This window comes from Coregonus lavaretus (assembly GCF_964263955.1).
Source record: "Coregonus lavaretus genome assembly, chromosome: 4".
Lineage (NCBI taxonomy): Eukaryota > Metazoa > Chordata > Actinopteri > Salmoniformes > Salmonidae > Coregonus > Coregonus lavaretus.
This window is the reverse complement of record NC_139991.1, coordinates 45,228,444-45,253,973: the sequence shown is the minus strand read 5'-3', so window position 1 is coordinate 45,253,973 and position 25,530 is coordinate 45,228,444. Positions and strand designations below refer to the sequence as shown.

General features: G+C 43.7%; 2 protein-coding genes across 2 annotated transcripts; one reads left to right on the top strand and one right to left on the bottom strand.

Moving 5' to 3' along the window:
- The first annotated feature begins 19 nt into the window (after positions 1–19).
- On the top strand, positions 20–1,707 carry LOC311128704 (protein FAM136A-like). The gene is made up of 3 exons (XM_084160938.1): positions 20–319; positions 460–600; positions 714–1,707. Exons 1-3 carry the CDS (start codon positions 233–235, stop codon positions 900–902), a joined length of 417 nt encoding a protein of 138 aa, XP_084017064.1. The 5' UTR covers positions 20–232; the 3' UTR covers positions 903–1,707.
- On the bottom strand, positions 1,696–15,502 carry LOC311128703 (germ cell-less protein-like 1). Its single transcript, XM_084160937.1, has 15 exons — positions 15,134–15,502; positions 13,211–13,400; positions 12,735–12,858; positions 12,531–12,627; positions 11,765–11,862; positions 11,477–11,589; positions 11,318–11,383; positions 4,755–4,839; positions 4,553–4,643; positions 4,284–4,424; positions 4,116–4,185; positions 3,487–3,562; positions 3,226–3,371; positions 2,932–3,019; positions 1,696–2,781 (listed from the first exon to the last, which is right to left on the bottom strand). The coding sequence occupies exons 2-15, from the start codon at positions 13,384–13,386 to the stop codon at positions 2,641–2,643; spliced, it is 1,512 nt and encodes a 503-aa protein (XP_084017063.1). The 5' UTR covers positions 13,387–13,400; positions 15,134–15,502; the 3' UTR covers positions 1,696–2,640.
- Positions 15,503–25,530: the final 10,028 nt, after the last annotated feature.

Genomic DNA, 25,530 nt, shown 5'->3' with positions numbered 1-25,530 from the left:
GATAAGCCGGAACTAGAGCAGATGTGACGTTGTTTGCATTTGAACGAAGAAGCATGCTTTCACGGAGGTGACCTTGTGTTGAAACAGTAACGTAATAAGGCTTCCAATCTTGTAATAACATTCTGTATGTAATTGGTGTGGCTGTTATTCAGCTGTGCATCGTAGCTAAACGTTATCTTCTAACAGTTAGAATTGAGCTTAAATAGCCACGCTACTGAGAGTAACATTTGAGATGGCAGAGGCACATCAAGCTCGTGTACAGAAAACCATAGAGGATATGGTTCAAAGCTTAGAACGGAACCACATTCGCAAGATGCAAGTAAGTGGTCATGGAATCAGCATTATCTACAAACCGCCCTCTCTTTCTCCAAGCATACATTATTTGCAACCTGTAATTGTCAACACTTAGGCTTATATCAGGTGCACAGTTCAAATCTGTCTTGTGCATAATGTACCCAGGGTCTCATGTTTAAGTGCAGTGCAGAGTGCTGCGAACGCTCCACAGACTCCATGTCGCAGGTGCACAATTGTATTGAACGCTGCCACACCCCTCTGGCTCAGGCCCAAGGACTAGTGACCAATGAACTAGAGAAATTTCAGGTGAGTATCATGTGCTTTTTTGTTTTAGTTGACAACAACCTTGAATATCATTTGACAGCCGATACAGAGAATGTGTAGCTTGATTGTGATTATCTTTGTCTCCCCATGCCCAGGACCGGCTGACCAGGTGCACCATGCACTGCAATGACAAGGCCAGGGACCTGTTGGACTCTGGTGCCAAGGAGCCAGCCGTGCGGTCCCTGATGGAGAACTGTGTGGGCAGCTGTGTGGACGACCACGTCAACCTGATACCCAGCATGACACACAGACTCAAAGAGAACCTGAACTCTATTCCACAGTGAGAAGGGGAGAGCGTACAGCAGATGCACGAGACATCTTGGACTCCATACTACAGTGACAAAGGGGTTCATAAAGTTTACTCTCCGACTCTAATAACAGCGAAGAAGTCTAAACAGTTAGAAATGCAGTGTTTCCCCTATATGCATTTTTTTTATAATAGATGTAAGCCCCAGGAAGACCCCATTCATCCCCCACACACACACTACCTCTGCTGAAAAACATCCTAGGGGAAACACTGAAATGGCAGATCCAATACCTCAGTGAGGGAAAGGAAAGGGGTTCATGTGGGGTTTACAGCTGGCAAGGATGAGATTTGAGTCCTGGTAAAAGATTAGTCCATGCTGTCGGGGAGATACCTCTGCTTAATCAGAAGAGACTACAGATCCCTTGCAAACTGGCTGGCCTACATGTTTCTGTGTGGAACACTTACTGTTTATTGGTTGAACCTAAAGACCAGAGATAGGCCAGATGAATTTACTCAGCAGGCCTGTGCCATTACAGAATTGTCTAACATCAAAATACAGCAATATGTGAACTGTGTGAGGGTGATTTATTACATGTCTTGATAGCCTATCTGTTGTATGATTTTAGTCTTTATTCTGCCTCAGTGACTGCTCTTAATATATTTAACCTGTTCTGTGATTATTTCCCTCTGTTTTTATAAACATTTAAACAATGGTGAAAAGGGTGGAATTGCATTGGTAATATCTTTTAACCAGAATTTCTTTATCTAGCTGCGTCTTTTGGCAATTCATCAAAACGTGAATAGTAATGCACACACCATATACAGCTTTTGAAAACACCAGTTTTAATAACTAAGCATGTACAGCATAGTGAAATCTGTATAATGTACAAATATATGCAGACTAATGGTAAAAAAAACTAATTGACAGCATTTCAGTGAGGATATTACAGCACAAGTTTCAAGTTATTAGTCATATGTACAGGATACACATGGTATACACTGTCCAACGAAATGCTTACTTGCAGGTTCTTCTCGACAACGCAACAATACAAATAGTACTATATCATGAATGACTGCACAGTGTAAAGATAAGCCACCACTGTAGATCAAACTGACAGTAGATCAGTAAACTATTTTGTCAAGACTGCCATGCCACTTTGGTCCAAAATAAATATATTTGTCCAACACATTATGGCATGTATATTACAATTATCCAAAATGTAGACTAGAAATTAAACAAATATTTTGAAAGTTTAAAAGCAGCACCATATTCTGCTGTAGGTATTTGAAATTCACATCTAATTCAGACCCACTATAGTGGCCAACATACTCAATTAGCAATATTTACGTGTTAGTAATGGATAGTAACTGATAATTCCCTGTGAGAGATGACCATGGTCACACTTCTGATAGCACCACAGCCCACTGGTGTGGACAATATATTGGCAGTGTAAGGTTTTTTGTGGGTTTTTTCTTTCATAAAAAAAGCACAATAAATTATACAAAAAAGGCATGTCAAATGAATGAAATAAAAAATGAACCTTCAAATAATGAATGTTATAAAATGAAAACTGAAGAATGATAAATATTTTTGAAAAACACAACGTATCCCAAAACACAACAGACTGGGCTAAAGAGCATGCAGCTGCCAGGGTTGTGTGGGGTAGAAGCTGTGGGCCACAGCCTGAGATCAGAGAGGGGCCATGGAAGATGCTGGTTTGGGACAGGACTAGCCTATATTATAAGGGGACTGGGCTGAGGGTGTGGAGCTGATATCAGGATAAACTGCGGGCGCTGCTCTCTGGTTCAGGGGCATCAGGACGGCGGTCCATATGAGGAGATGTGTACTGGAAGTTACAGCACACATAGAGGGGGAACGACAAGAGCCGACTGTCCAGGTTCATCACCACATACTCCTGGAAGAGAGACAGGAACAGGGAGAGCACAGAATGTAAGTTACAGCCATAATTATATAATCTGATTCAGGCAATACTTAAGATAGTGATGTGTTAATTTCAAGAGGGGAGGAACATTTCAGAACGTGGATTATGTGTGGTCTGACTGACCTGGTCTTTCTCCAGGGTGAGAAGCTGGTAACCAGTGGATCGACTACACACCAGCTTCCCACTGTTATCAAAGGAGGCCAGGCGTAACCTGAACAGAGACAAACAGCAAATGACAGGTGAGGGGCTAGTCAGGCCTGGTAGAGCACAGGTAAATCACATGGCAGTTATACAGAACATAATTATACCATTACTGCTACTACACACAATGCATTGCCAACCTTTGAAATCTGTAGCTGTCCTATGCGTGTTGTGCTGATCATAGCCTAGGTCCTGTCTGCAGCGTGGAACACTTACCTGTATGCTAGATGCCTCCGAGGCTGCAGACTCACAGCTCCCCCACATGGCTGGCTCAGTGTATTCCTCTTGAACACTATGAAGCGGTTGGTGTAGGTCACCAGCAGGTCAAAGCCAAAGTTGAAGCCCGTCCACCTCCAACAGTACTAAGCAAGAATAAAAAGTTAAAACATTCTCTTTTATTTGATTTTAAGTTCTTATTGCATGATGATTCAGAATAAATTATTTCCTTATTACACAGAGACTAATGGTCTGACTCACATCTCCATCTTTGGTCAGTTTCCTGCCACACCTCATACTGCTTGACTCAAACTCCTCCTTGTTGGCATCCTGTGGACTACAAACACAAATGTCTTAGCATAGAGAGAAATAATAATGGCGTATTTTTGTCAGCACCAACTCCGCCATGGTTCATTGGACAAAGCCTATGTAGAAATGAATGCCGTTTTTTGATAAACGCCAAAAATAAGGTCTGTGGTAAACACAGACTTAGGAGATCTTATACCTTTTGTTCGGAGATAATCTTTGTCAGCTAACGTCACTTTTTGTGAATTTCGAAGCATTTATGTAATAAACCCCCCCCCCCCACTAAGCACATAAAGGCTTCATAATTCATAAAGTTCATGTTAACTGTCTGATAGAACGATCTCCTAAGCCTGTGTTAACCTCGGACCTTATTTTTGGCGTTTATCCCAAAACCCTATTCTTTCCCCATTCATTTTCGCCATAGGAATGGCTGATCGAACCAGAGGTAACTCATTTCCGAGTTTTAGGACTACAAGCTGCCGAGCTCTATACAAGCAGAAATATATTTTCAGTCACTGAATGTCGCAGATTGGCATTAATGTTGTCATGGTGCGATGTTGCAGCTTTGGAGCTCCAGTTCTCACCCATTGTCATTGTCGTGTTCCGTCCGTAGCATGGCAAACCACTGGCTCTTGTACATGGAGGTCAGCCAATCTGTGGTATGAGGAGTTGTACAGAGTAGATCAAAATGACTACTAAAACAGTCATACGTGAATGTGAAACATAAACCACTATCCAATCATCAACCTTACCAGGTGGGAGAATGTTGTCTCTCTCCAGGATGCGTGCAGACGCCAGGTCGTTGATGATGTATTGTAGGCGCACATGTCTGAAGACAGGAGTAAAGGGAGTGCCGTCCTCTGTTTTTAAGAAGGGCTCCTCCTCTCCCAACTCTGCAACAGCATGCACATAAGGGCCATTAGAAAAGTCTGGTCAACCAGCGTCTCTGTGTATATTCTACAACCCTTTGTTCAGATAGGCGTGTAGCTAGCTGTGACATGCACTGTAGAACAGAACGTACCAGTTCTGCGTTTGCAAAGCCAGGTGTCAGCGTCAGCCAGCAGTTGCTTGATGGGACCGTCCCAGGATGGATTGAGCTGCAGGAACATCCACTGAGGAGAGGGAGGGTTACAAAGAGAGGGTATGAATGAAAACGAAGGGATGGGGAATGGGGAGATAAGTCTTCCTTACAGTAGAGACAGCCCAAATGGCTGCAGTAGTACCTTTTTCAGGGCGGTGTAGACGTCCATCTCCACCTGCATGACGAACAGGTCAGATGACTGGATCAGCGGTTCCATCACGTCCACTCTGCAGATACAGCACAGACACAAACACTGCTCACTGACCACACAACACGTAAACCTCTATTACCAGTATGTACAACAGTTCTTGTGCTGACGTTGCTTCCAGAGGCAGATTGGAAATCGGTAGTGAGTGTTGCACCGAGGACAGATGATTTTTACGCGCTTCAGCGGTCCCGTTCTGTGAACTTGTGTGGCCTACCATTTCGGGGCTGAGCCGTTGTTGCTCCTAGACATTTCCACTTCACAATTTCACAATAATTTTTTATGTTTTTATTGGGGGTAGATCAGCTTTAATATTGCAGATAGATTTTAACCTCCATCAATGTAAATGTCTGCATCACTTCCAATCCCCCATGTTTTTTTCTCGCATATATACAGTATATATACACACACACACACACACACACACACACACATACAGTGGGGAAAAAAAGTATTTAGTCAGCCACCAATTGTGCAAGTTCTCCCACTTAAAAAGATGAGGCCTGTAATTTTCATCATAGGTACACGTCAACTATGACAGACAAATTGAGAATTTGTTTCTCCAGAAAATCACATTGTAGGATTTTTTATGAATTTATTTGCAAATTATGGTGGAAAATAAGTATATATATATTACACACACTCAGCAAAAAAAGAAACGTCCCTTTTTCAGGACCGTCTTTCAAAGACAATTCGTAAAAATCCAAATAACTTCACAGATCTTCATTGTAAAGGGTTTAAACACCGTTTCCCATGCTTGTTCAATGAACCATAAACAATTAATGAACATGCACCTGTGGAACGGTCGTTAAGACACTAACAGCTTACAGACGGTAGTCATTTAAGGTCACAGTTATGAAAACTTAGGACACTAAAGAGGCCTTTCTACTGACTCTGAAAAACACCAAAACAAAGATACCCAGGATCCCTGCTCATCTGCGTGAACGTGCCTTAAGCTTGCTGCAAGGAGGCATGAGGACTGCAGATGTGGCCAGGACAGCTGATCGTCCCCGCAGTGGCAGACCACGTGTAACAACACCTGCACAGGATCGGTACAGCCGAACATCACATCTGCGGGACAGGTACAGGATGGCAACAACAACTGCCCGAGTTACACCAGGAATGCACAATCCCTCTATCAGTGCTCAGACTGTCCGCAATAGGCTGAGAGAGGCTGGACTGAGGGCCTGTAGGCCTGTTGTTAGGCAGGTCCTCACCAGACATCACCGGCAACAACATCGCCTATGGGCACAAACCCACCATCGCTGGACCAGACAGGACTGGCAAAAAGTGTTTTTCACTGACGAGTCGCGGTTTTGTCTCACCAGGGGTGATGGTCGGATTCGTGTTCATCGTCGAAGGAATGAGCGTTACACCGAGGCCTGTACTCTGGAGCGGGATCGATTTGGAGGTGGAGGGTCCGTCATGGTCTGGGGCGGTGTGTCACAGCATCATCGGACTGAGCTTGTTGTCATTGCAGGCAATCTCAAAGCTGCGCGTTACAGGGAAGACATCCTCCTCCCTCATGTGGTACCCTTCCTTCAGGCTCATCCTGACATGACCCTCCAGCATGACAATGCCACCAGCCATACTGCTCGTTCTGTGCGTGATTTTCTGCAAGACAGGAATGTCAGTGTTCTGCCATGGCCAAATCAAATCAAATCAAATCTTATTTACACATGCGCCGAATACAACAGGTGTAGACATTACCGTGAAATGCTTACTTACAGCCCTTAACCAACAATGCATTTATTTTTTAATAAAAAACTAAAATAAAACAACAAAAAAGCGTTGAGAAAAAAAGAGCAGAAGTAAAATAAAATAACAGTAGGGAGGCTATATACAGGGGGGTACCGGTGCAGAGTCAATGTGCGGGGGCACCGGTTAGTTGAGGTAGTTGAGGTAATATGTACATGTGGGTAGAGTTAAAGTGACTATGCATAAATGATTAACAGAGTAGCAGCAGCGTAAAAAGATGGGGTGGGGGTGGGGGGGCAGTGCAAATAGTCCGGGTAGCCATGATTAGCTGTTCAGGAGTCTTATGGCTTGGGGGTAGAAGCTGTTGAGAAGCCCCCCGGACCTAGACGTGGCGCTCCGGTACCGCTTGCCGTGCGGTAGCAGAGAGAACAGTCCACGACTAGGTTGGCTGGAGTCCTCGACAATCTTGAGGGCCTTCCTCTGACACCGCCTGGTATAGAGGTCCTGGATGTCAGGAAGCTTGGCCCCAGTGCTGTACTGGGCCGTACGCACTACCCTCTGTAGTGCCTTGCGGTCGGAGGCCAAGCAGTTGCCATACCAGGCAGTGATGCAACCAGTCAGGATGCTCTCGATGGTGCCAGCGAAGAGCCCGGATCTCAATCCCATTGAGCACGTCTGGGACCTGTTGGATCAGAGGGTGAGGGCTAGGGCCATTCCCACCAGAAATGTCTGGGAACTTGCAGGTGCCTTGATGGAAGAGTGGGGTAACATCTCACAGCAAGAACTGGCAAATATGGTGCAGTCCATGAGGAGGAGATGCACTGCAGTACTTAATGCAGCTGGTGCCACACCAGATACTGACTGTTACTTTTGATTTTGACCCCCCTTTGTTCAGGGACACATTACTCAATTTCTGATAGTCACATGTCTGTGGAACTTGTTCAGTTTATGTCGCAGTTGTTGAATCTTGTTATGTTCATACAAATATTTACACATGTTATGTTTGCTGAAAATAAACACAGTTGACAGTGAGAGGACATTTATTTTTTGCGAGAGAAAAAAAACATGGGGGATTGGAAGTGATGCAGACAATTACATTGCTTGACACACACACACCCGTTCAAAAGTTTGGGATCACTTAGAAATGTCCTTGATTTCGAAAGAAAAGCTATTTTTTTGTCCATTAAAATAACATCAAATTCAGAAATGCAGTGTAGACATTGTTAATGTTGTAAATGGCTATTGTAGCTGGAAACTGCTGATTTGTAATGGAATATCTACATAGGCGTACAGAGGCCCATTATCAGCAACCATCAGTCCTGTGTTCCAATGGCACGTTGTGTTTGCTAATCCAAGTTTATCATTTTAAAAGGCACATTTTGAACGGACGGCTCTTTTGAACTGTAGTATGTGTGTGTGTATTATATATATATATATATATATATATATATATATATATATATATATATATATATATAAATAATACACACATATATATATATATATACACGTTCTTGGGGTTGTACTCATCCTTCTTCTTCCTCCAAACACGGCGAGTGGAGTTTAGACCAAAAAGCTCTATTTTTGTCTCATCAGACCACATGACCTTCTCCCATTCCTCCTCTGGATCATCCAGATGGTCATTGGCAAACTTCAGACGGGCCTGGACATGCGCTGGCTTGAGCAGGGGGACCTTGCGTGCGCTGCAGGATTTTAATCCATGACGGCGTAGTGTGTTACTAATGGTTTTCTTTGAGACTGTGGTCCCAGCTCTCTTCAGGTCATTGACCAGGTCCTGCCGTGTAGTTCTGGGCTGATCCCTCACCTTCCTCATGATCATTGATGCCCCACGAGGTGAGATCTTGCATGGAGCCCCAGACCGAGGGTGATTGACCGTCATCTTGAACTTCTTCCATTTTCTAATAATTGCGCCAACAGTTGTTGCCTTCTCACCAAGCTGCTTGCTTATTGTCCTGTAGCCCATCCCAGCCTTGTGATGTCCTTACACAGCGCTCTGGTCTTGTCCATTGTGGAGAGGTTGGAGTCTGTTTGCTTGAGTGTGTGGACAGGTGTCTTTTATACAGGTAACGCGTTCAAACAGGTGCAGTTAATACAGGTAATGAGTGGAGAACAGGAGGGCTTCTTAAAGAAAAACTAATAGGTCTGTGAGAGCTGGAATTCTTACTGGTTGGTAGGTGATCAAATACTTATGTCATGCAATAAAATGCAAATTAATTACTTCAAAATCATACAATGTGATTTTCTGGATTTTTGTTTTAGATTCCATCTCTCACAGTTGAAGTGTACCTATGATAAAAATTACAAACCTCTACATGCTTTGTAAGTAGGAAAACCTGCAAAATCGGCAGTGTATCAAATACTTGTTCTCCCCACTGTACAGTGAGGGAAAAAAGTATTTGATTCCCTGCTGATTTTGTATGTTTGCCCACTGACAAAGACATGATCAGTCTATAATTTTAATGGTAGGTTTATTTGAACAGTGAGAGACAGAATAACAACAAAACAATTCAGAAAAACGCATTTCAAAAATGTTATAAATTGATTTGCATTTTAATGAGGGAAATAAGTATTTGACCCCTCTGCAAAACATGACTTTGTACTTGGTGGCAAAATCCTTGTTGGCAATCACAGAGGTCAGACGTTTCTTGTAGTTGGCCACCAGGTTTGCACACATCTCAGGAGGGATTTTGTCCTACTCCTCTTTGCAGATCTTCTCCAAGTCATTAAGGTTTCGAGGCTGACGTTTGGCAACTCGAACCTTCAGCTCCCTCCACATATTTTCTATGGGATTAAGGTCTGGAGACTGGCTAGGCCACTCCAGGACCTTAATGTGCTTCTTCTTTAGCCACTCCTTTGTTGCCTTGGCCGTGTGTTTTGGGTCATTGTCATGCTGGAATACCCATCCACGACCCATTTTCAATGCCCTGGCTGAGGGAAGGAGGTTCTCACCCAAGATTTGACGGTACATGGCCCCGTCCATCGTCCCTTTGATGTGGTGAAGTTGTCCTGTCCCCTTAGCAGAAAAACACCCCCAAAGCATAATGTTTCCACCTCCATGTTTGATGGTGGTGATGGTGTTCTTGGGGTCATAGGCAGCATTCCTCCTCCTCCAAACACGGCGAGTTCAGTTGATGCCAAAGAGCTCGATTTTGGTCTCATCAGACCACAACACTTTCACCCAGTTATCCTCTGAATCATTCAGATGTTCATTGGCAAACTTCAGAGGGGCCTGTATATGTGCTTTCTTGAGCAGGGGGACCTTGCGGGCGCTGCAGGATTTCAGTCCTTCACGGCGTAGTGTGTTACCAATTGTTTTCTTGGTGACTATGGTCCCAGCTGCCTTGAGATCATTGACAAGATCCTCCCGTGTAGTTCTGGGCTGATTCCTCACCATTGCAACTCCACGAGGTGAGATCTTGCATGGAGCCCCAGGCCGAGGGAGACTGACAGTTATTTTGTGTTTCTTCCATTTGCGAATAATCGCACCAACTATTGTCACCTCACCAGGCTGCTTGGCGATGGTCTTGTAGCCCATTCCAGCCTTGTGTAGGTCTACAATCTTGTCCCTGACATCCTTGGAGAGCTCTTTGGTCTTGGCCATGGTGGAGAGTTTGGAATCTGATTGATTGATTGCTTCTGTGGACAGGTGTCTTTTATACAGGTAACAAGCTGGGATTAGGAGCACTCCCTTTAAGAGTGTGCTCCTAATCTCAGCTCGTTACCTGTATAAAAGACACCTGGGAGCCAGAAATCTTTCTGATTGAGAGGGGGTCAAATACTTATTTCCCTCATTAAAATGCAAATCAATTTATAACATTTTTGACATGCGTTTTTCTGGATTTTTTTGTTGTTATTCTGTCTCTCACTGTTCAAATAAACCTACCATTAAAATTATAGACTGATAATTTCTTTGTCAGTGGGCAAACGTACAAAATCAGCAGGGGATCAAATACTTTTTTCCCTCACTGTATATTTATTTATTTATATATATATTTATAGCTATTAAAAATATATATCTATTCAAATATCTTGCATATCTTAATTTCCATCATTATCAATTAATATCCGTAATAATGTTGGCAGTTCATGCGAAGGATTGTTACCTATAACCCGGATTGCCATTGTATTACATTACATTTTTGTCAAGCAATTATTATTTTAGCAAACAATTATTGTGGTTCATCCTATATTCTCCCTAACATCCTTACCCCCTTGCAACAGATGTGGGATACACACACACTCAACCCCTTTCCTCCACAATCAACCATAAGCTCAGATGCTCCACGATTTATACTTCCCAGAGCCCAACTCAAGAAAGGACCTGATTTACAAATGCATATACAGTTACAGCTGTTTGAGACAGCATGCAAGATTGAGCAAAAACTGACAGAAATTTTTGATTTGATGAACCTATGTCAAGTCCTAGGTGATGGAGACACAAACACTCTGGTCCCCCGTTGTAACCATTTTTCCCAAGCATGTCCGTGCAGTCAGACCTTTGATTATTTTGTGCCACCAAGGCTGAAATTTGAGCAACTGACTTGTTGGAAAGGTGGCATCCTATGACGGTGCCACGTTGAAAGCCACTGAGCTCTTCATCAGTAAGGCCATTCTAATGCCAATGTTTGTCTATGGAGATTGCATGGCTGTGTGCTCGATTTTATACACCTGTCAGCAACAGGTGTGGCTGAAATAGCCAAATCCACTAATTTGAAGGGTGTCCACATACTTTTGTATATATAGTGTATAGGGAAAAATATGAAAACATTGAAGATACGCACCCCAGCTCCTTCATCAGGTCAACATTCTGATGAGTCATGAGGTTATTGAGGAGCCATTCCAGACACCTGCAGGAGACACACAAGCATAAGCATGTACAGTGAGAAGAAAATGATTAAATGTGTAATATTATTCAACAGGAGTGTAATGATGGGGCTTACTTCTTCATAACAGAGTCCAGGCCGTAGATGCTGGCAGAGGAGTAGTAGCCACACACGGTCTTGACACTGACGTTCTCCTTCATGGTCTCACCACACTGCTGGATCAGACCATCCTGCAAAGACACAAGGCATGGCTTATTGTCGCCTTTGATCATCTATTCTCATTCATTCCAGCAAGTTTAACTTTCAACTCACACATATCACTATCATCTCAACATTATCACTACATTGTATACTGTTACATTCTATGTAAAATATACTGTAGTGTGATAATGATAATCTACTGACCAGTTGGAGCATACAAGCTGCTGCTAGGATACTGACCACCCTGCTGGGCTTGATCAGAACATCATCCCGGTACAGAGATCCAAACACTACCTGCAGAGCTAAAGACACACACACACCACAAAGATAAATGAGTATAGTAACTGCAAAAAAGGAGTTCAGTGACATAAACAAAGCGATTTGTAGTATTTTGTTCCTGACAGCAGTATTGTAGTACTTGGGTCCCGATTTTCACGACTTGTGACTAAACCTGGACTCGACCATTGGTGAATGGGATTCGCCTTCTTGTGACTTGTATTTGCACTTCGACTGAATAGGTTACTATGATAAACAGAATATTAGCAGCACTGGGTGCGCAGATCTGCAAAGGTTCTATTCTCTAGCAGTGGGAAGGATGAGCCACACCCGGCACATGCAGCCTACATCAGCTGGTGAGCTGCAGGGGAGCAAGCGATGATTGTGCGCAGACAAGCAGGCAGGCTCCGCTCCAATCATAGGCTAAGCGACACATTGCGCAAGCGACTGTCTTGCTTCCCCGTAACCACCAGCCAACTATTTAGCTTTGCCTGGTTAAGAAACACAAACTGCTTTACGAAATTGAAAACAATACTAGTATCGGGTTTTAACTCGTGACTCGACCATTGAAGACTCATACTTGGACTCCAGCCATAGGGACTTCTAGACTCGACTCGAGCACAGCGGAGTCGACTTGGACTCAAGGTTTAGTGACTCGACTACAACACTGCCTGACAGTGACTTAAGTCCTCACCCTCTGTGTCGATGTTCTGGTCTGGGATCTCTAACGGTATGACCATCATGTTGGACTCCTTCCAGGATCCACTGAACATGCTGGAGAAATACCCCGACTACATAATTAAAACACAGGGAGGAGAGAGAGAGGGAGTGGAATGAGTCACAGGCATTGGCTTTGTAGAGACTACAGTGTATAGTGTACACAGAACAGTGCACTAACCTGGCAGAGGTAGACTTTGTGCAGGTTCCACTCCTGCCCCAAGGCACAGATGCGGATGTCACTGTTCTCCCCGTTCAGGAACAAGGTCTGATAGATGTACTTAGAAGTGCTCTTTAGCTTCTTCCTGTTACAATTCCAAAATAAAACCAGCAGAGGGCAGGCCTAGGTTAGAAACAGGCTGGCCATTTGAAAGACATGAGAGATGTGTGAATACCTCACCTGTGCTGTAAAGGGCTCTCTACACAGTCTACGCAAACAGAGCTGACGGAGGTCCATTTGCGTCGCGTTCCAAAAATTCAGCCGCACAAATGTACGTGGAACTACGTAGAGCTCGCCGCAAACGGGGCTCTGTTTGTGTAGACCTTTAGTGTGTTTTTCTCTTACTCTGGCCTGCTCTGTGTGTGTGTGTGTCACTTGTGTTCGTGAAGTTGTGTGTATGTGTGTGTTTCCAGTGTGATGTGTGTGGCTCTTCTCACCTCCGTGGTGTGTCCAGTAAGGCATCTTCCTCATCAGGCTCACTGTCACAGTCGCAGTGTGCAGTCCGTTTCCTCTTTCTGCACTCACATCCATGCTTGCCACTGGCACATGCAGTCTCAACTGCTTCCTCTGGATCCTGGGAGGAGGCCTGCATCCGGCTGCCCAGGGTGCCCATCTCTCCCCTGCACACTACACACAAAACAAGACCATCAGCAACCTCAAATGCATGGATGCATTGTAATTCATATGAGTTTCACTACTCAGGGGTAAACTAGATTAGGTCACTTTGTTGTTGATGAGTAACTATTTCTGAAAAAGTTATCATCTAGGTTCAGACCTGGAGAACATTCACAGTTGTTCATATACACTACATGACCAAAGGTATGTGGACACCTGTTTGTCAAACATCTCATTCAAAAATCATGGGCATTAATATGGAGTTGGTCCCCCTTTTTACTGCTATAACAGTAAAATGTATGTATGAAAATGTATGCACTTACTAACTGTAAGTCGCTCTGGATAAGAGCGTCTGCTAAATGACTAAAATGTAAAATGTAAAAGTAACAGCCTCCACTGTTCTGGGAAGGCTTTCCACTAGATGTTGGAACAGTGCTGCAGGGACTTGCTTCCAATCCAGCCTCAAGAGCATTAATGAGGTCGGGCACTGATGTTGGGCGATTAGGCCTGGCTCGCAGTTGGCGTTACAATTCATCCCAAAGGTGTTCGATGGGGTTGAGGTCAGGGCTCTGTGCAGGCCAGTCAAGTTCTTCCACACTGATCTCGACAAACCATTTATGTATGGACCTTGCTTTGTGCACAGGGGCATTGTTATGCTGAAACAGGAACGGGCCTTCCCCAAACTGTTGCCACAAAGTTGGAAGCACAGAATCGTCTAGAATGTAAATTGTATGCTGTAGCGTTAAGATTTCCCTAAGATGTCCCTTCACTGGAACTAAGGGCTTTAGCCCGAACCATGAAAAACAGCCCCAGACTATTATTCCTCCTCCATCAAACTTTACAGTTGGTACTATACATTGTGGCAGGTAGCATTCTCCTGGCATTCGCCAAACCCAGATTCGTCCATCGGACTGCCAGATGGTGAAGCGTGATTCATCACTCCAGAGAACGTGTTTTCACTACTCCAGAGTCCAATGGCGGCGGCCGACACTTGGCATTGCGCATGGTGATCTTAGGCTTCTGTGCAGCTGCTCGGCCATGGAAACCCATTTCATGAAGGTCCTGATGAACAGTTATTGTGCGGATGTTGCTTCCAGAGGCAGTTTGGAACTCGGTAGTGAGTGTTGCAAACGAGGACAGACGATTTTTACTCTGTACGCACTTCAGCACTCGGCGGTCCCGTTCTGTGAGCTTGTGTACTGAGCTATTGTGGCTGAGCTATTGTTGCTCCTAGACGTTTCCACTTCACAATAACATCACTTACAGTTGACCGGGGCAGCTCTAGCAGGGCAGGAATTTGACTAACTGACTTGTTGGAAAGGTGGCATCCTATGATGGTGCCACGTTGAAAGTCACTGAGCTCTTCAGTAAGGCCATTCTACTGCCAATGTTTGTCTATTGAGATTGCATGGCTTTGTTCTCGATTTTATACCCTTGCCAGCAACGAGTGTGGCTGAAATAGCATAATCCACTAATTTGAAGGGGTGTCCACATACTTTTGTATATATAGTGTATGTCGAAAGCATAAATTATGAACACAAGTAAATCCTGTTCTCTGACATCAACAATCCTATGGTAGCTAGCTAACAACCTCAGGCACTTTGTTCAGCTATCATTGTTTTTGTTGTTGCCACAGCTCCTTAGCTAGCTACATACACAACACAGCTAGCTACCCTTAGCGTGCGATCGGGTATTTAATAAATGTAATAGCTAGATAATTTACGATATACAGAAATGTAATTTACCTGATATATCTATAACAAGGCAAACCCGTCGGCTAGCAAGCTTTGTTGTCAATTAATTTAAGCAAGCCTAGCTATGTTGCTAGCAAGCTCAGCTGTGACAGGTCACCAGGCGTAGCTAGCTACTACTGTACTAAACAACAAGCATTCTCAGTTGAAATTTTTGGAACAAAGACAAAGAGGTAATTTAGCACCAGATATTGCGATGCTAGTTAATCCGGCCAAATACGATCTACCAATAGCCTGAGCATCATTATTAATGTTTAAAAGGATATCTCAAGAACAATTGTCAAGTTGTCTTTCTATTTTTCATAGCTAAAACGATGCAGATTCCACAGGCTTGCAATTTGTCTTCTTCTAGCCTGCTAACTATGATGTGCCTCACGCGCTTCTGCGCATTATTGCCATCTACTGTATTATAGGTGATATGCAAGAGTTGGACAGGCTACCTGGTGCTAGCTAGTGTGGGCATATGTTTATATTGGAGGATTGTTTAACCAGATTTATATATTTTACAAATGTGTAGGTGACCAATGACCACTCCCAGAAACAATCCAATGTTATTTTCAGGAGGTAATTTAGATTTGTTTTATTAACCATCTCCAAAGACCCAAAGATTCTTCTCATCCCAACCGCTGGGGGCAGATTCTTCTTCTTCGATGAGGTTTAACCGCTGTTGGCATCCAATAAATGTTGCATTACTGCCACCTACTAGACTGGAGTACAACTCTCTTATACTTTGCTTGAAAAAATAAACAAATACCCTACCATCTAACACTACACTCACAATATATATATATATATATATTGTGAGTGTAGTGTTAGATGGTAGGGTATTTGTTTATTTTTTCATATATATATAATAATAATAATAATAAAATAACACCACCCTACTCCACTATTTAAATCTACTTAGTCCTACCTCAGGCCAACAACCTGAAAGGATGGGACACCACCACTTAACACACCCTGTAACTCTTCTGATGTCAAGTCTCACACACCCAAATACCTCTCTGCAGCTGCCACCACAACCTCCATTTTCTGTGACTTACGTTCCATCCCTGCAGTACAGTTGATAACCATTGCTATAAATGCTAAAATCCAATCTTACCGAAACATATATCACTTGTTGGCCTATCCCTCTGTACTGGTACAGATCTACTACTCACACCACTCCTCTCAGGATCCCTCCACCTTGACCCATCTTCCTCTACTTTCTTCACTGCCTCAGCATATGACAATTTCTGCACTACTCTAACTCTGGAAACCTCAACTTGCCTCTCTCGCACGGGACATTTCTGATCCCCAGCCGCATGGGCACCCCTACAATTAACACATACAGTTGAAGTTGGAAGTTTACATACACCTTAGCCAAATACATTTAAACTCAGTTTTTCACAATTCCTGACATTTAATCTTAGTACAAATTCCCTGTCTTAGGTCAGTTAGGATCACCACTTTATTTTAAGAATGTGAAATGTCAGAATAATAGTAGGGAGAATGATTTATTTAAGCTTTTATTTCTTTCATCACATTCCCAGTGGGTCAGAAGTTTACATACACTCAATTAGTATTTGGTAGCATTGCCTTTAAATTGTTTAACTTGGGTGAAACGTTTCGGGTAGCCTTCCACAAGCTTCCCACAATAAGTTGGGTGAATTTTGGCCCATTCCTCCTGACAGAGTTGGTGTAACTGAGTCAGGTTTGTAGGCCTCCTTGCTCGCACACACTCTTTCAGTTCTGCCTATACATTTTCTATAGGATTGAGGTCAGGGCTTTGTGATGGCCACTCCAATACCTTGACTTTGTTTTCCTTAAGCCATTTTGCCACAACTTTGGAAGTATGCTTGGGGTCATTGTCCATTTGGAAGACCAATTTGCGACCAAGCTTTAACTTCCTGACTGATGTCTTGAGATGTTGCTTCAATATATCCACATAATTTCCCTTCCTCATGATGCCATCTATTTTGTGAAGTGCACCAGTCCCTCCTGCAGCAAAGCACCCCCACAGTATGATGCTGCCACCCCCGTGCTTCACGGTTGGGATGGTGTTCTTCGGCTTGCAAGCCTTCTCCTTTTTCCTCTGAAAATAACGGCCAAACAGTTCTATTTTTGTTTAATCAGACCAGAGGACATTTCTCCAAAAAGTATGATCTTTGTCCCCATGTGCAGTTGCAAACCGTGGTCTGGCTTTTTTATGGCAGTTTTGGAGCAGTGGCTTCTTCCTTGCTGAGCGGCCTTTCAGGTTATGTCGATATAGGACTTGTTTTACTGTGGATATAGGTACAAAAGTATCTTCACAAGGTCATTTGCTGTTGTTCTGGGATTGATTTGCACTTTTCGCACCAAAGTACGTTAATCTCTAGGAGACAGAACGCGTCTCCTTCCTGAGTGGTATGACGGCTGCGTGGTCCTATGGTGTTTATACTTGCGTACTATTCTTTGTACAGATGAACATGGTACCTTCAGGTGTTTGGAAATTGCTCCCAAGGATGAACCAGACTTGTGGAGGTCTACAATTTTTTTCCTGAGGTCTTGGCTGATTTCTTTTCATTTTCCCATGATGTTAAGCAAAGAGGCACTGAATTTGAAGGTAGGCCTTGAAATACATCCACAGGTACACCTCCAATTGACTCAAATTATGTCAATTAGCCTATCAGAAGCTTCTAATGCCATGACATCATTTTCTGGAATTTTCCAAGCTGTTTAACGGCACAGTCAACTTAGTGTATGTAACCTTCTGACCCACTGGAGTTGTGATACAGTGAATTACAGTATCTCACAAAAGTGAGTACACCCCTCACATTTTTGTAAATATTTGAGTATATCTTTTCATGTGACAACACTGAAGAAATTACACTTTGCTACAATGTAAAGTAGTGAGTGTACAGCTTGTATAACAGTGTAAATTTGCTGTCCTCTCAAAATAACTCAACACACAGCCATTAATGTCTAAACCGCTGGCAACAAAAGTGAGTACACCCCTAAGTGAAAATGTCAAAATTAGGCCCAATTAGCCATTTTCCCTCCCCGGTGTCATGTGACTCGTTAGTGTTACAAGGTCTCAGGTGTGAATGGGGAGCAAGTGTGTTAAATTTGGTGTCATCGCTCTCACACTCCCTCATACTGGTCACTGGAAGTTCAACATGGCACCTCATGGCAAAGAACTCTCTGAGGATCTGAAAAAAATTATTGTTGCTCTACATAAAGATGGCCTTGGCTATAAGAAGATTGCCAAGACCCTGAAACTGAGCTGCAGCACGGTGGCCAAGACCATATAGCGGTTTAACAGGACAGGTTCCACTCAGAACAGGCCTCGCCATGGTCGACCAAAGAAGTTGAGTGCACGTGCTCAGCGTCATATCCAGAGGTTTTTTTTGGGAAATAGACATATGAGTGCTGCCAGCATTGCTGCAGAGGTTGAAGGGGTGGGTGGGGTCAGCCTGTCAGTGCTCAGACCAGACGCCGCACACTGCATCAAATTGGTCTGCATGGCTGTCGTCCCAGAAGGAAGCCTCTTCTAAAGATGATGCACAAGAAAGCCCGCAAACAGTTTGCTGAAGACAAGCAGACTAAGGACATGGATTACTGGAACTATGTCCTGTGGTCTGATGAGACCAAGATAAACTTATTTGGTTCAGATGGTGTCAAGCGTGTGTGGCGGCAACCAGGTGAGGAGTATAAAGACAAGTGTGTCTTGCCTACAGTCAAGCATGGTGGTGGGTGTGTCATGGTCTGGGGCTGCATGAGTGCTGCCGGCACTGGGGAGCTACAGTTAATTGAGGGAACCATGAATGCCAACATGTACTGTGACATACTGAAGCAAAGCATGATCCCCTCCCTTCAGAGACTGGGCCGCAGGGCAGTATTCCAACATGATAACGACCCTAAACACACCTCCAAGACGACCACTGCCTTGCTAAAGAAGCTGAGGGTAAAGGTGATGGACAGGCCAAGCATGTCTCCAGACCTAAACCCTATTGAGCATCTGTGGGGCATCCTCAAACGGAAGGTGGAGGAGTGCAAGTTCTCTAACATCCACCAGCTCTGTGATGTCGTCATGGAGGAGTGGAAGAGGACTCCAGTGGCAACCTGTGAAGCTCTGGTGAACTCCATGCCCAAGAGGGTTAAGGCAGTGCTGGAAAATGATGGTGGCCACACAAAATATTGACACTTTGGGCCCAATTTCGACATTTTCACTTAGGGGTGTACTCACTTTTGTTGCCAGCGGTTTAGACATTAATGGCTGTGTGTTGTGTCATTTTGAGGGGACAGTAAATTTACACTGTTATACAAGCTGTACACTCACTACTTTATATTGTAGCAAAGTGTCATTTCTTCAGGGTTGTCACATGAAAAGATATACTCAAATATTTACAAAAATGTGAGGTGTACTCACTTTTGTGAGATACTGTATAAGTGAAATAATCTGTCTGTAAACAATGGTTGGAAAAATTACTTGTGTCATGCACAAAGTAGATGTCATAACCGACTTGCCAAAACTATAGTTTGTTAACAAGAAATGTGTTGAGTGGTTGAAAAACAAGTTTTAATGACTCCAACCTAAGTGTATGTAAACTTCCGACTTCAACTGTATGTATGTACAGTGAGGGGAAAAAAGTATTTGATCCCCTGCTGATTTTGTACGTTTGCCCACTGACAAAGAAATGATCAGTCTATAATTTTAATGGTAGGTTTATTTGAACAGTGAGAGACAGAATAACAACAAAAAAATCCAGAAAAACGCATGTCAAAAATATTATGTATTGATTTGCATTTTAATGAGGGAAATAAGTATTTGACCCCCTCTCAATCAGAAAGATTTCTGGCTCCCAGGTGTCTTTTATGCAGGTAGTGAGCTGAGATTAGGAGCACACTCTTAAAGGGAGTGCTCCTAATCTCAGTTTGTTACCTGTATAAAAGACACCTGTCCACAGAAGCAATCAATCAGATTCCAAACTCTCCACCATGGCCAAGACCAAAGAGCTCTCCAATGATGTCAGGGACAAGATTGTAGACCTACACAAGGCTGGAATGGGCTACAAGACCATCGCCAAACAGCTTGGTGAGAAGGTGACAACAGTTGGTGCGATTATTGGCAAATGGAAGAAACACAAAATAACTGTCAATCTCCCTCGGCCTGGGGCTCCATGCAAGATCTCACCTCGTGGAGTTGCAATGATCATGGGAACGGTGAGGAATCAGCCCAGAACTACACAGGAGGATCTTGTCAATGATCTCAAGGCAGCTGGGACCATAGTCACCAAGAAAACAATTGGTAACACACTACGCCGTGAAGGACTGAAATCCTGCAGCGCCCGCAATGCCCCCCTGCTCAAGAAAGCACATATACATGCCCGTCTGAAGTTTGCCAATTAACATCTGAATGATTCAGAGGAGAACTGGGTGAAAGTGTTGTGGTCAGATGAGACCAAAATGGAGCTCTTTGGCATCAACTGAACTCGCCGTGTTTGGAGGAGGAGGAATGCTGCCTATGACCCCAAGAACACCATCCCCACCATCAAACATGGAGGTGGAAACATTATGCTTTGGGGGTGTTTTTCTGCTAAGGGGACAGGACAACTTCACCGCATCAAAGGGACGATGGACGGGGCCATGTACCGTCAAATCTTGGGTGAGAACCTCCTTCCCTCAGCCAGGGCATTGAAAATGGGTCGTGGATGGGTATTCCAGCATGACAATGACCCAAAACACACGGCCAAGGCAACAAAGGAGTGGCTCAAGAAGAAGCACAGTCTCCAGACCTTAATCCCATAGAAAATCTGTGGAGGGATCTGAAGGTTCGAGTTGCCAAACGTCAGCCTCGAAACCTTAATGACTTGGAGAAGATCTGCATAGAGGAGTGGGTCAAAATCCCTCCTGAGATGTGTGCAAACCTGGTGGCCAACTACAAGAAACGTTTTGGCACCAAGTATTAAGGGTTTTGCCATCAAGTACTAAGTCATGTTTTGCAGAGGGGTCAAATACTTATTTCCCTCATTAAAATGCAAATCAATTTATAACATTTTTGACATGCGTTTTTCAGGATTTTGTTGTTGTTATTCTGTCTCTCACTGTTCAAATAAACCTACCATTAAAATTATAGACTGATCATGTCTTTGTCAGTGGGCAAACGTACAAAATCAGCAGGGGATCAAATACTTTTTTCCCTCACTGTATATATGTATGTATGTATATGTGTATGTATGTATATACTGTATGTGTGTATGTATATATGTGTATATATATGTATATATATATATATATATATATATATATATGTGTGTATATGAACTTATCCTCTGCAGCAAAGGTAACTCTGTGTCTTCCTTTCCTGTGCCAGTTTCATCATAGCGCTTGATGGTTTTGCCACTGCACTTGAAGAAACTTTATATACAAAACATTAAGAACACCTGCTCTTTCCGTGACAGACTGACCAGGTGAAAGCTATGATCCATTTCAGTGCCTTTGAACTGGGTATGGTTTAAGGTGCCAGGTGCACCAGTTTGTGTCAAGAACTGCAGCGCTGCTGGGTTTTTCATGTTCAACAGTTTCCTGTGTGTATGAAGAATGGTCCGCCGCCCAAATTATATCCAGCCAACTTGACACAACTGTGGGAAGCATTGGAGTCAACATGCGGCACCATCCCTGGGGGCGGGGTGCAACTCAATATTAGGAAGGTGTTCCCAATGTTTGGTATATTCAGTGTTTGTATATATATTGAACAAAAATATAAACGCAACATGCAACAATTTCAACGATTTTCCTGAGTTACAGTTCATATAAGGAAGTCAGCCAATTGAAATAAATAAATTAGGCCCTAACCTATGGATTTCACATGACTGGGCAGGGGCGACATGGTTCCAGTAATGCCTGGCGAAAACCAAACACTGCATTCCACAGTAAGAACATCATACCAAATGTCAAGCATGGTGGTGGTGGTGTGATGGTTTGGGGATGCTTTGCTGCCTCAGGACCTGGACGACTTGCCTTAATAGAAGGAACCATGAATTCTGCTCTGTATCAGAGAATTCTACAGGAGAATGTCAGACCATCCGTCTGTGAGCTGAAGCTGAGGCGCAGCTGGGTCATGCAGCAAGACAATGATCCAAAACACACAATCAAGTCTACATGAAAATTGCTAAAAAGCAACAAATTGGACGTTTTGGAATGGCGTAGTCAAAGTCCAGACCTAATCCAAATTGAGATGTTGTGGCAGGACTTGAAACGAGCAGTTCATGCTTGAAAACCCACACGTCACTGAGTTAAAGCAGTTCTGCATGGAAGAGTGGGCCAAAATTCCTCCACTGCGACGTGAGAGACTGATCAACAACTACAGGAAGCATTTGGTTGGAGTCATTGCAGCTAAAGCTGGCACAACCAGTTATTGAGTGTAAGGGGGCGATTACTTTTTCACACAGGGGAATTGGGTGTTGCATAACTTTGTTTATGAAATAAATTAAATAAATATGTAATTGTTGTGTTATTTGTTCACTTATGTTCCCTTTATCTAATATTAGGTTCTGGTTGAAGATCTGATAACATTCAGTATCACAAATATGCAAAAGTAGAGAAAATTAGAAAGGGGGCAAATACTTTTTCATAGCACTGTATGTCAGTGACGACCTGGGCAACACCAGTATGCAGGTGCTGCAGGGCCAGCTGAATGTTGAGATAGTGGATGAGAAGAAGAACTACACGCTCCAACCTGGAGAGCAGAAGCAGGTATGCTCCTTCATCACCCCACCTGCTATAGCCAGCCTGTAATGACACCATTCAACTGGATTCAACTGGATTACTGTAGTCATTATAATGGTGTGGAACTCACTGCTAAACATAAGTTTCACATTCCAGTTGCCATGATGTTGCTAGGGGTACTCATTGTGTGTGTGTGTGAGCATCTTCCTGCTGGGGCCTACCAAAAGGTGTACACAGTGTCTGAGGGGCCGTCCTGCTACATGTACATCTAAGTCGACACCACAGAGGCAGCACTACAGAGGAACTTCACTAAGCTGTTTGAACTGCAGGAGCTGGTACGCAACGGAACAGGTCAGGGCATTCAGGAATTATTCAGACCCCTTCGCTTTTTCCACATTTTGTACGTTACAGCCTTATTCTAAAAGGATTAAATAAAAAATGGTCCTCAAAAATCTACACACAATACCCCACAATGACAAAGCGAAAACAGTTTATTTTTTTTTTTTTTTGCAAATGTATTAAAAATAATAAAATATTCCTTATTTACATAAGTATTCAGATCCTTTACTACTTGAAATTGAGCTCAGGTGCATCCTGTTTCCATTGATAATCCTTGAGATGTTTCTACAACTTGATTGGAGTCCACCTGTGGTCAATTCAACTGATTTTTGCTTGACAGTGCATGTCAGAGCAAAAACCAAGCCATGAGGTCGAAGGAATTGTCCGTAGAGCTCCGAGACAGGATTGTGTCGAGGCACAGATCTGGGGAAGGGTACCAAAACATTTCTGCAGCATTGAAGGTCCCAAAGAACACAGTGGCCTCCATCATTCTTAAATGGAAGAAGTTTGGAACCACCAAGACTCTTCCTAGAGCTGGCCACCCGGCCAAACGGAGCAATCGGGGGAGAAGGGCCTTGGTCAGGGAGGTGACCAAGAACCCGATGGTCACTCTGACAGAGCTCCAGAGTTCCTCTGTGGAGATGGGAGAACCTTCCAGAAGGACAACCGTCTCTGCAGCACTTCACCAATCAGGCCTACATAGTAGGAAACTTGGCACCATCTCTACGGTGAAGCATGGTGGTGGCAGCATCATGCTGTGGGGATGTTTTTCAGCGGCAGGGACTTAGAGACTAGTCAGGATCGAGGGAAAGATGAACGGAGCTAAGTACAGAGAGATCCTTGATGAAAACCTGTTGAGAGCGCTCAGGACCTCAGACTGGGGTGAAGGTTCCCCTTCCAACAGGAAAACGACTCTAAGCACACAGCCAAGACAACGCAGGAGTGGCTTCGGGACAAGTCTCTGAATGTCCTTGAGTGGCCCAGCCAGAGCCCAGACTTGAACCCGATCAAACATCTCTGGAGAGACCTGAAAATAGCTGTGCAGTGACACTCCCCATCCAACCTGACAGAGCTTGAGAGGATCTGCAGAGAAGAATGGGACAAATTCCCAAATACAGGTGTGCCAAGCTTGTAGCGTCATACCCAAGAAGACTCAGGGCTGTAATCGCTGCCAAAGGTGTTTCAACAAATAAAGGGTCTGAATGAGAATAACAGCGCCGGAGAAGATGGCTGCCATTTTACAGCCCTCTAACCAATTGTACTATTATGTGTGTTTTTCCGCGTTATTTGTAATTTATTTTGTACATAATGTTTCTGCCATCGTCTCTTATAACCAAAAAAAGCTTCTGGATATCAGGACAGAGATTACTCACCTCGTATTGGACGAAGATTTTTTCTTCAACGAGGCGGCCGCGAAGGATATCATACAGACACCCGACAAGGCCCAAATCCCCGTCATTCGCATGAGGAAGAGACGGAGATATCGTGGACGTAGGTCGGGATGCCTTGTAAGGATCCGACGGCGAGCGAGTAAACTGCCGCTCCCATCAATCCTATTAGCCAATCTTCAATCATTGGAGAACAAATTGGATGACCTAAGATTACGGTTATCCTACCAACGGGACATTAAAAACTGTAATATCTTATGTTTCAACGAGTCGTGGCTGAACGACGACATGGATAACATACAGCTAGCGGGCTATACGCTACATCGGCAGGATAGAACGGCTGACTCCGGTAAGACAAGAGGTGGCGGTCTGTGTATATTTGTAAACAACAGCTGGTGCACAAAATCAAATACTAAGGAAGTCTCGAGGTTTTGCTCGCCTGAGGTAGAGTATCTTATGATAAGCTGTAGACCACACTATTTACCAAGAGAGTTTTCATCTATATTTTTCATAGCTGTCTATTTACCACCACAAACCAATGCTGGCATTAAGATTGCACTGAATGAGTTGTACAAGGCCATAAATCAACAGGAAAACACTCATCCAGATGCAGCGCTCCTAGTGGCCAGGGACTTTAATGCAGGGAAACTTAAATCCGTTCTACCTAATTTCTACCAGCATGTTAAATGTGCAACCAGAGGAAAAAAAACTCTGGACCACCTTTACTCCACACACAGAGACGCATACAAAGCTCTCCCTCGCCCTCCATTTGGCAAATCTGACCATAACTCTATCCTCCTGATTCCTGCTTATAATCAAAAACTAAAGCAGGAAGCACCAGTGACTCGGTTAATAAAAAAGTGGTCAGATGACGCAGATGCTAAGCTACAGGACTTTTTTGCTAGCACAGACTGGAACATGTTCCGGGATTCTTCAGACAGCACTGAGGAGTACACCACATCAGTCACTGGCTTC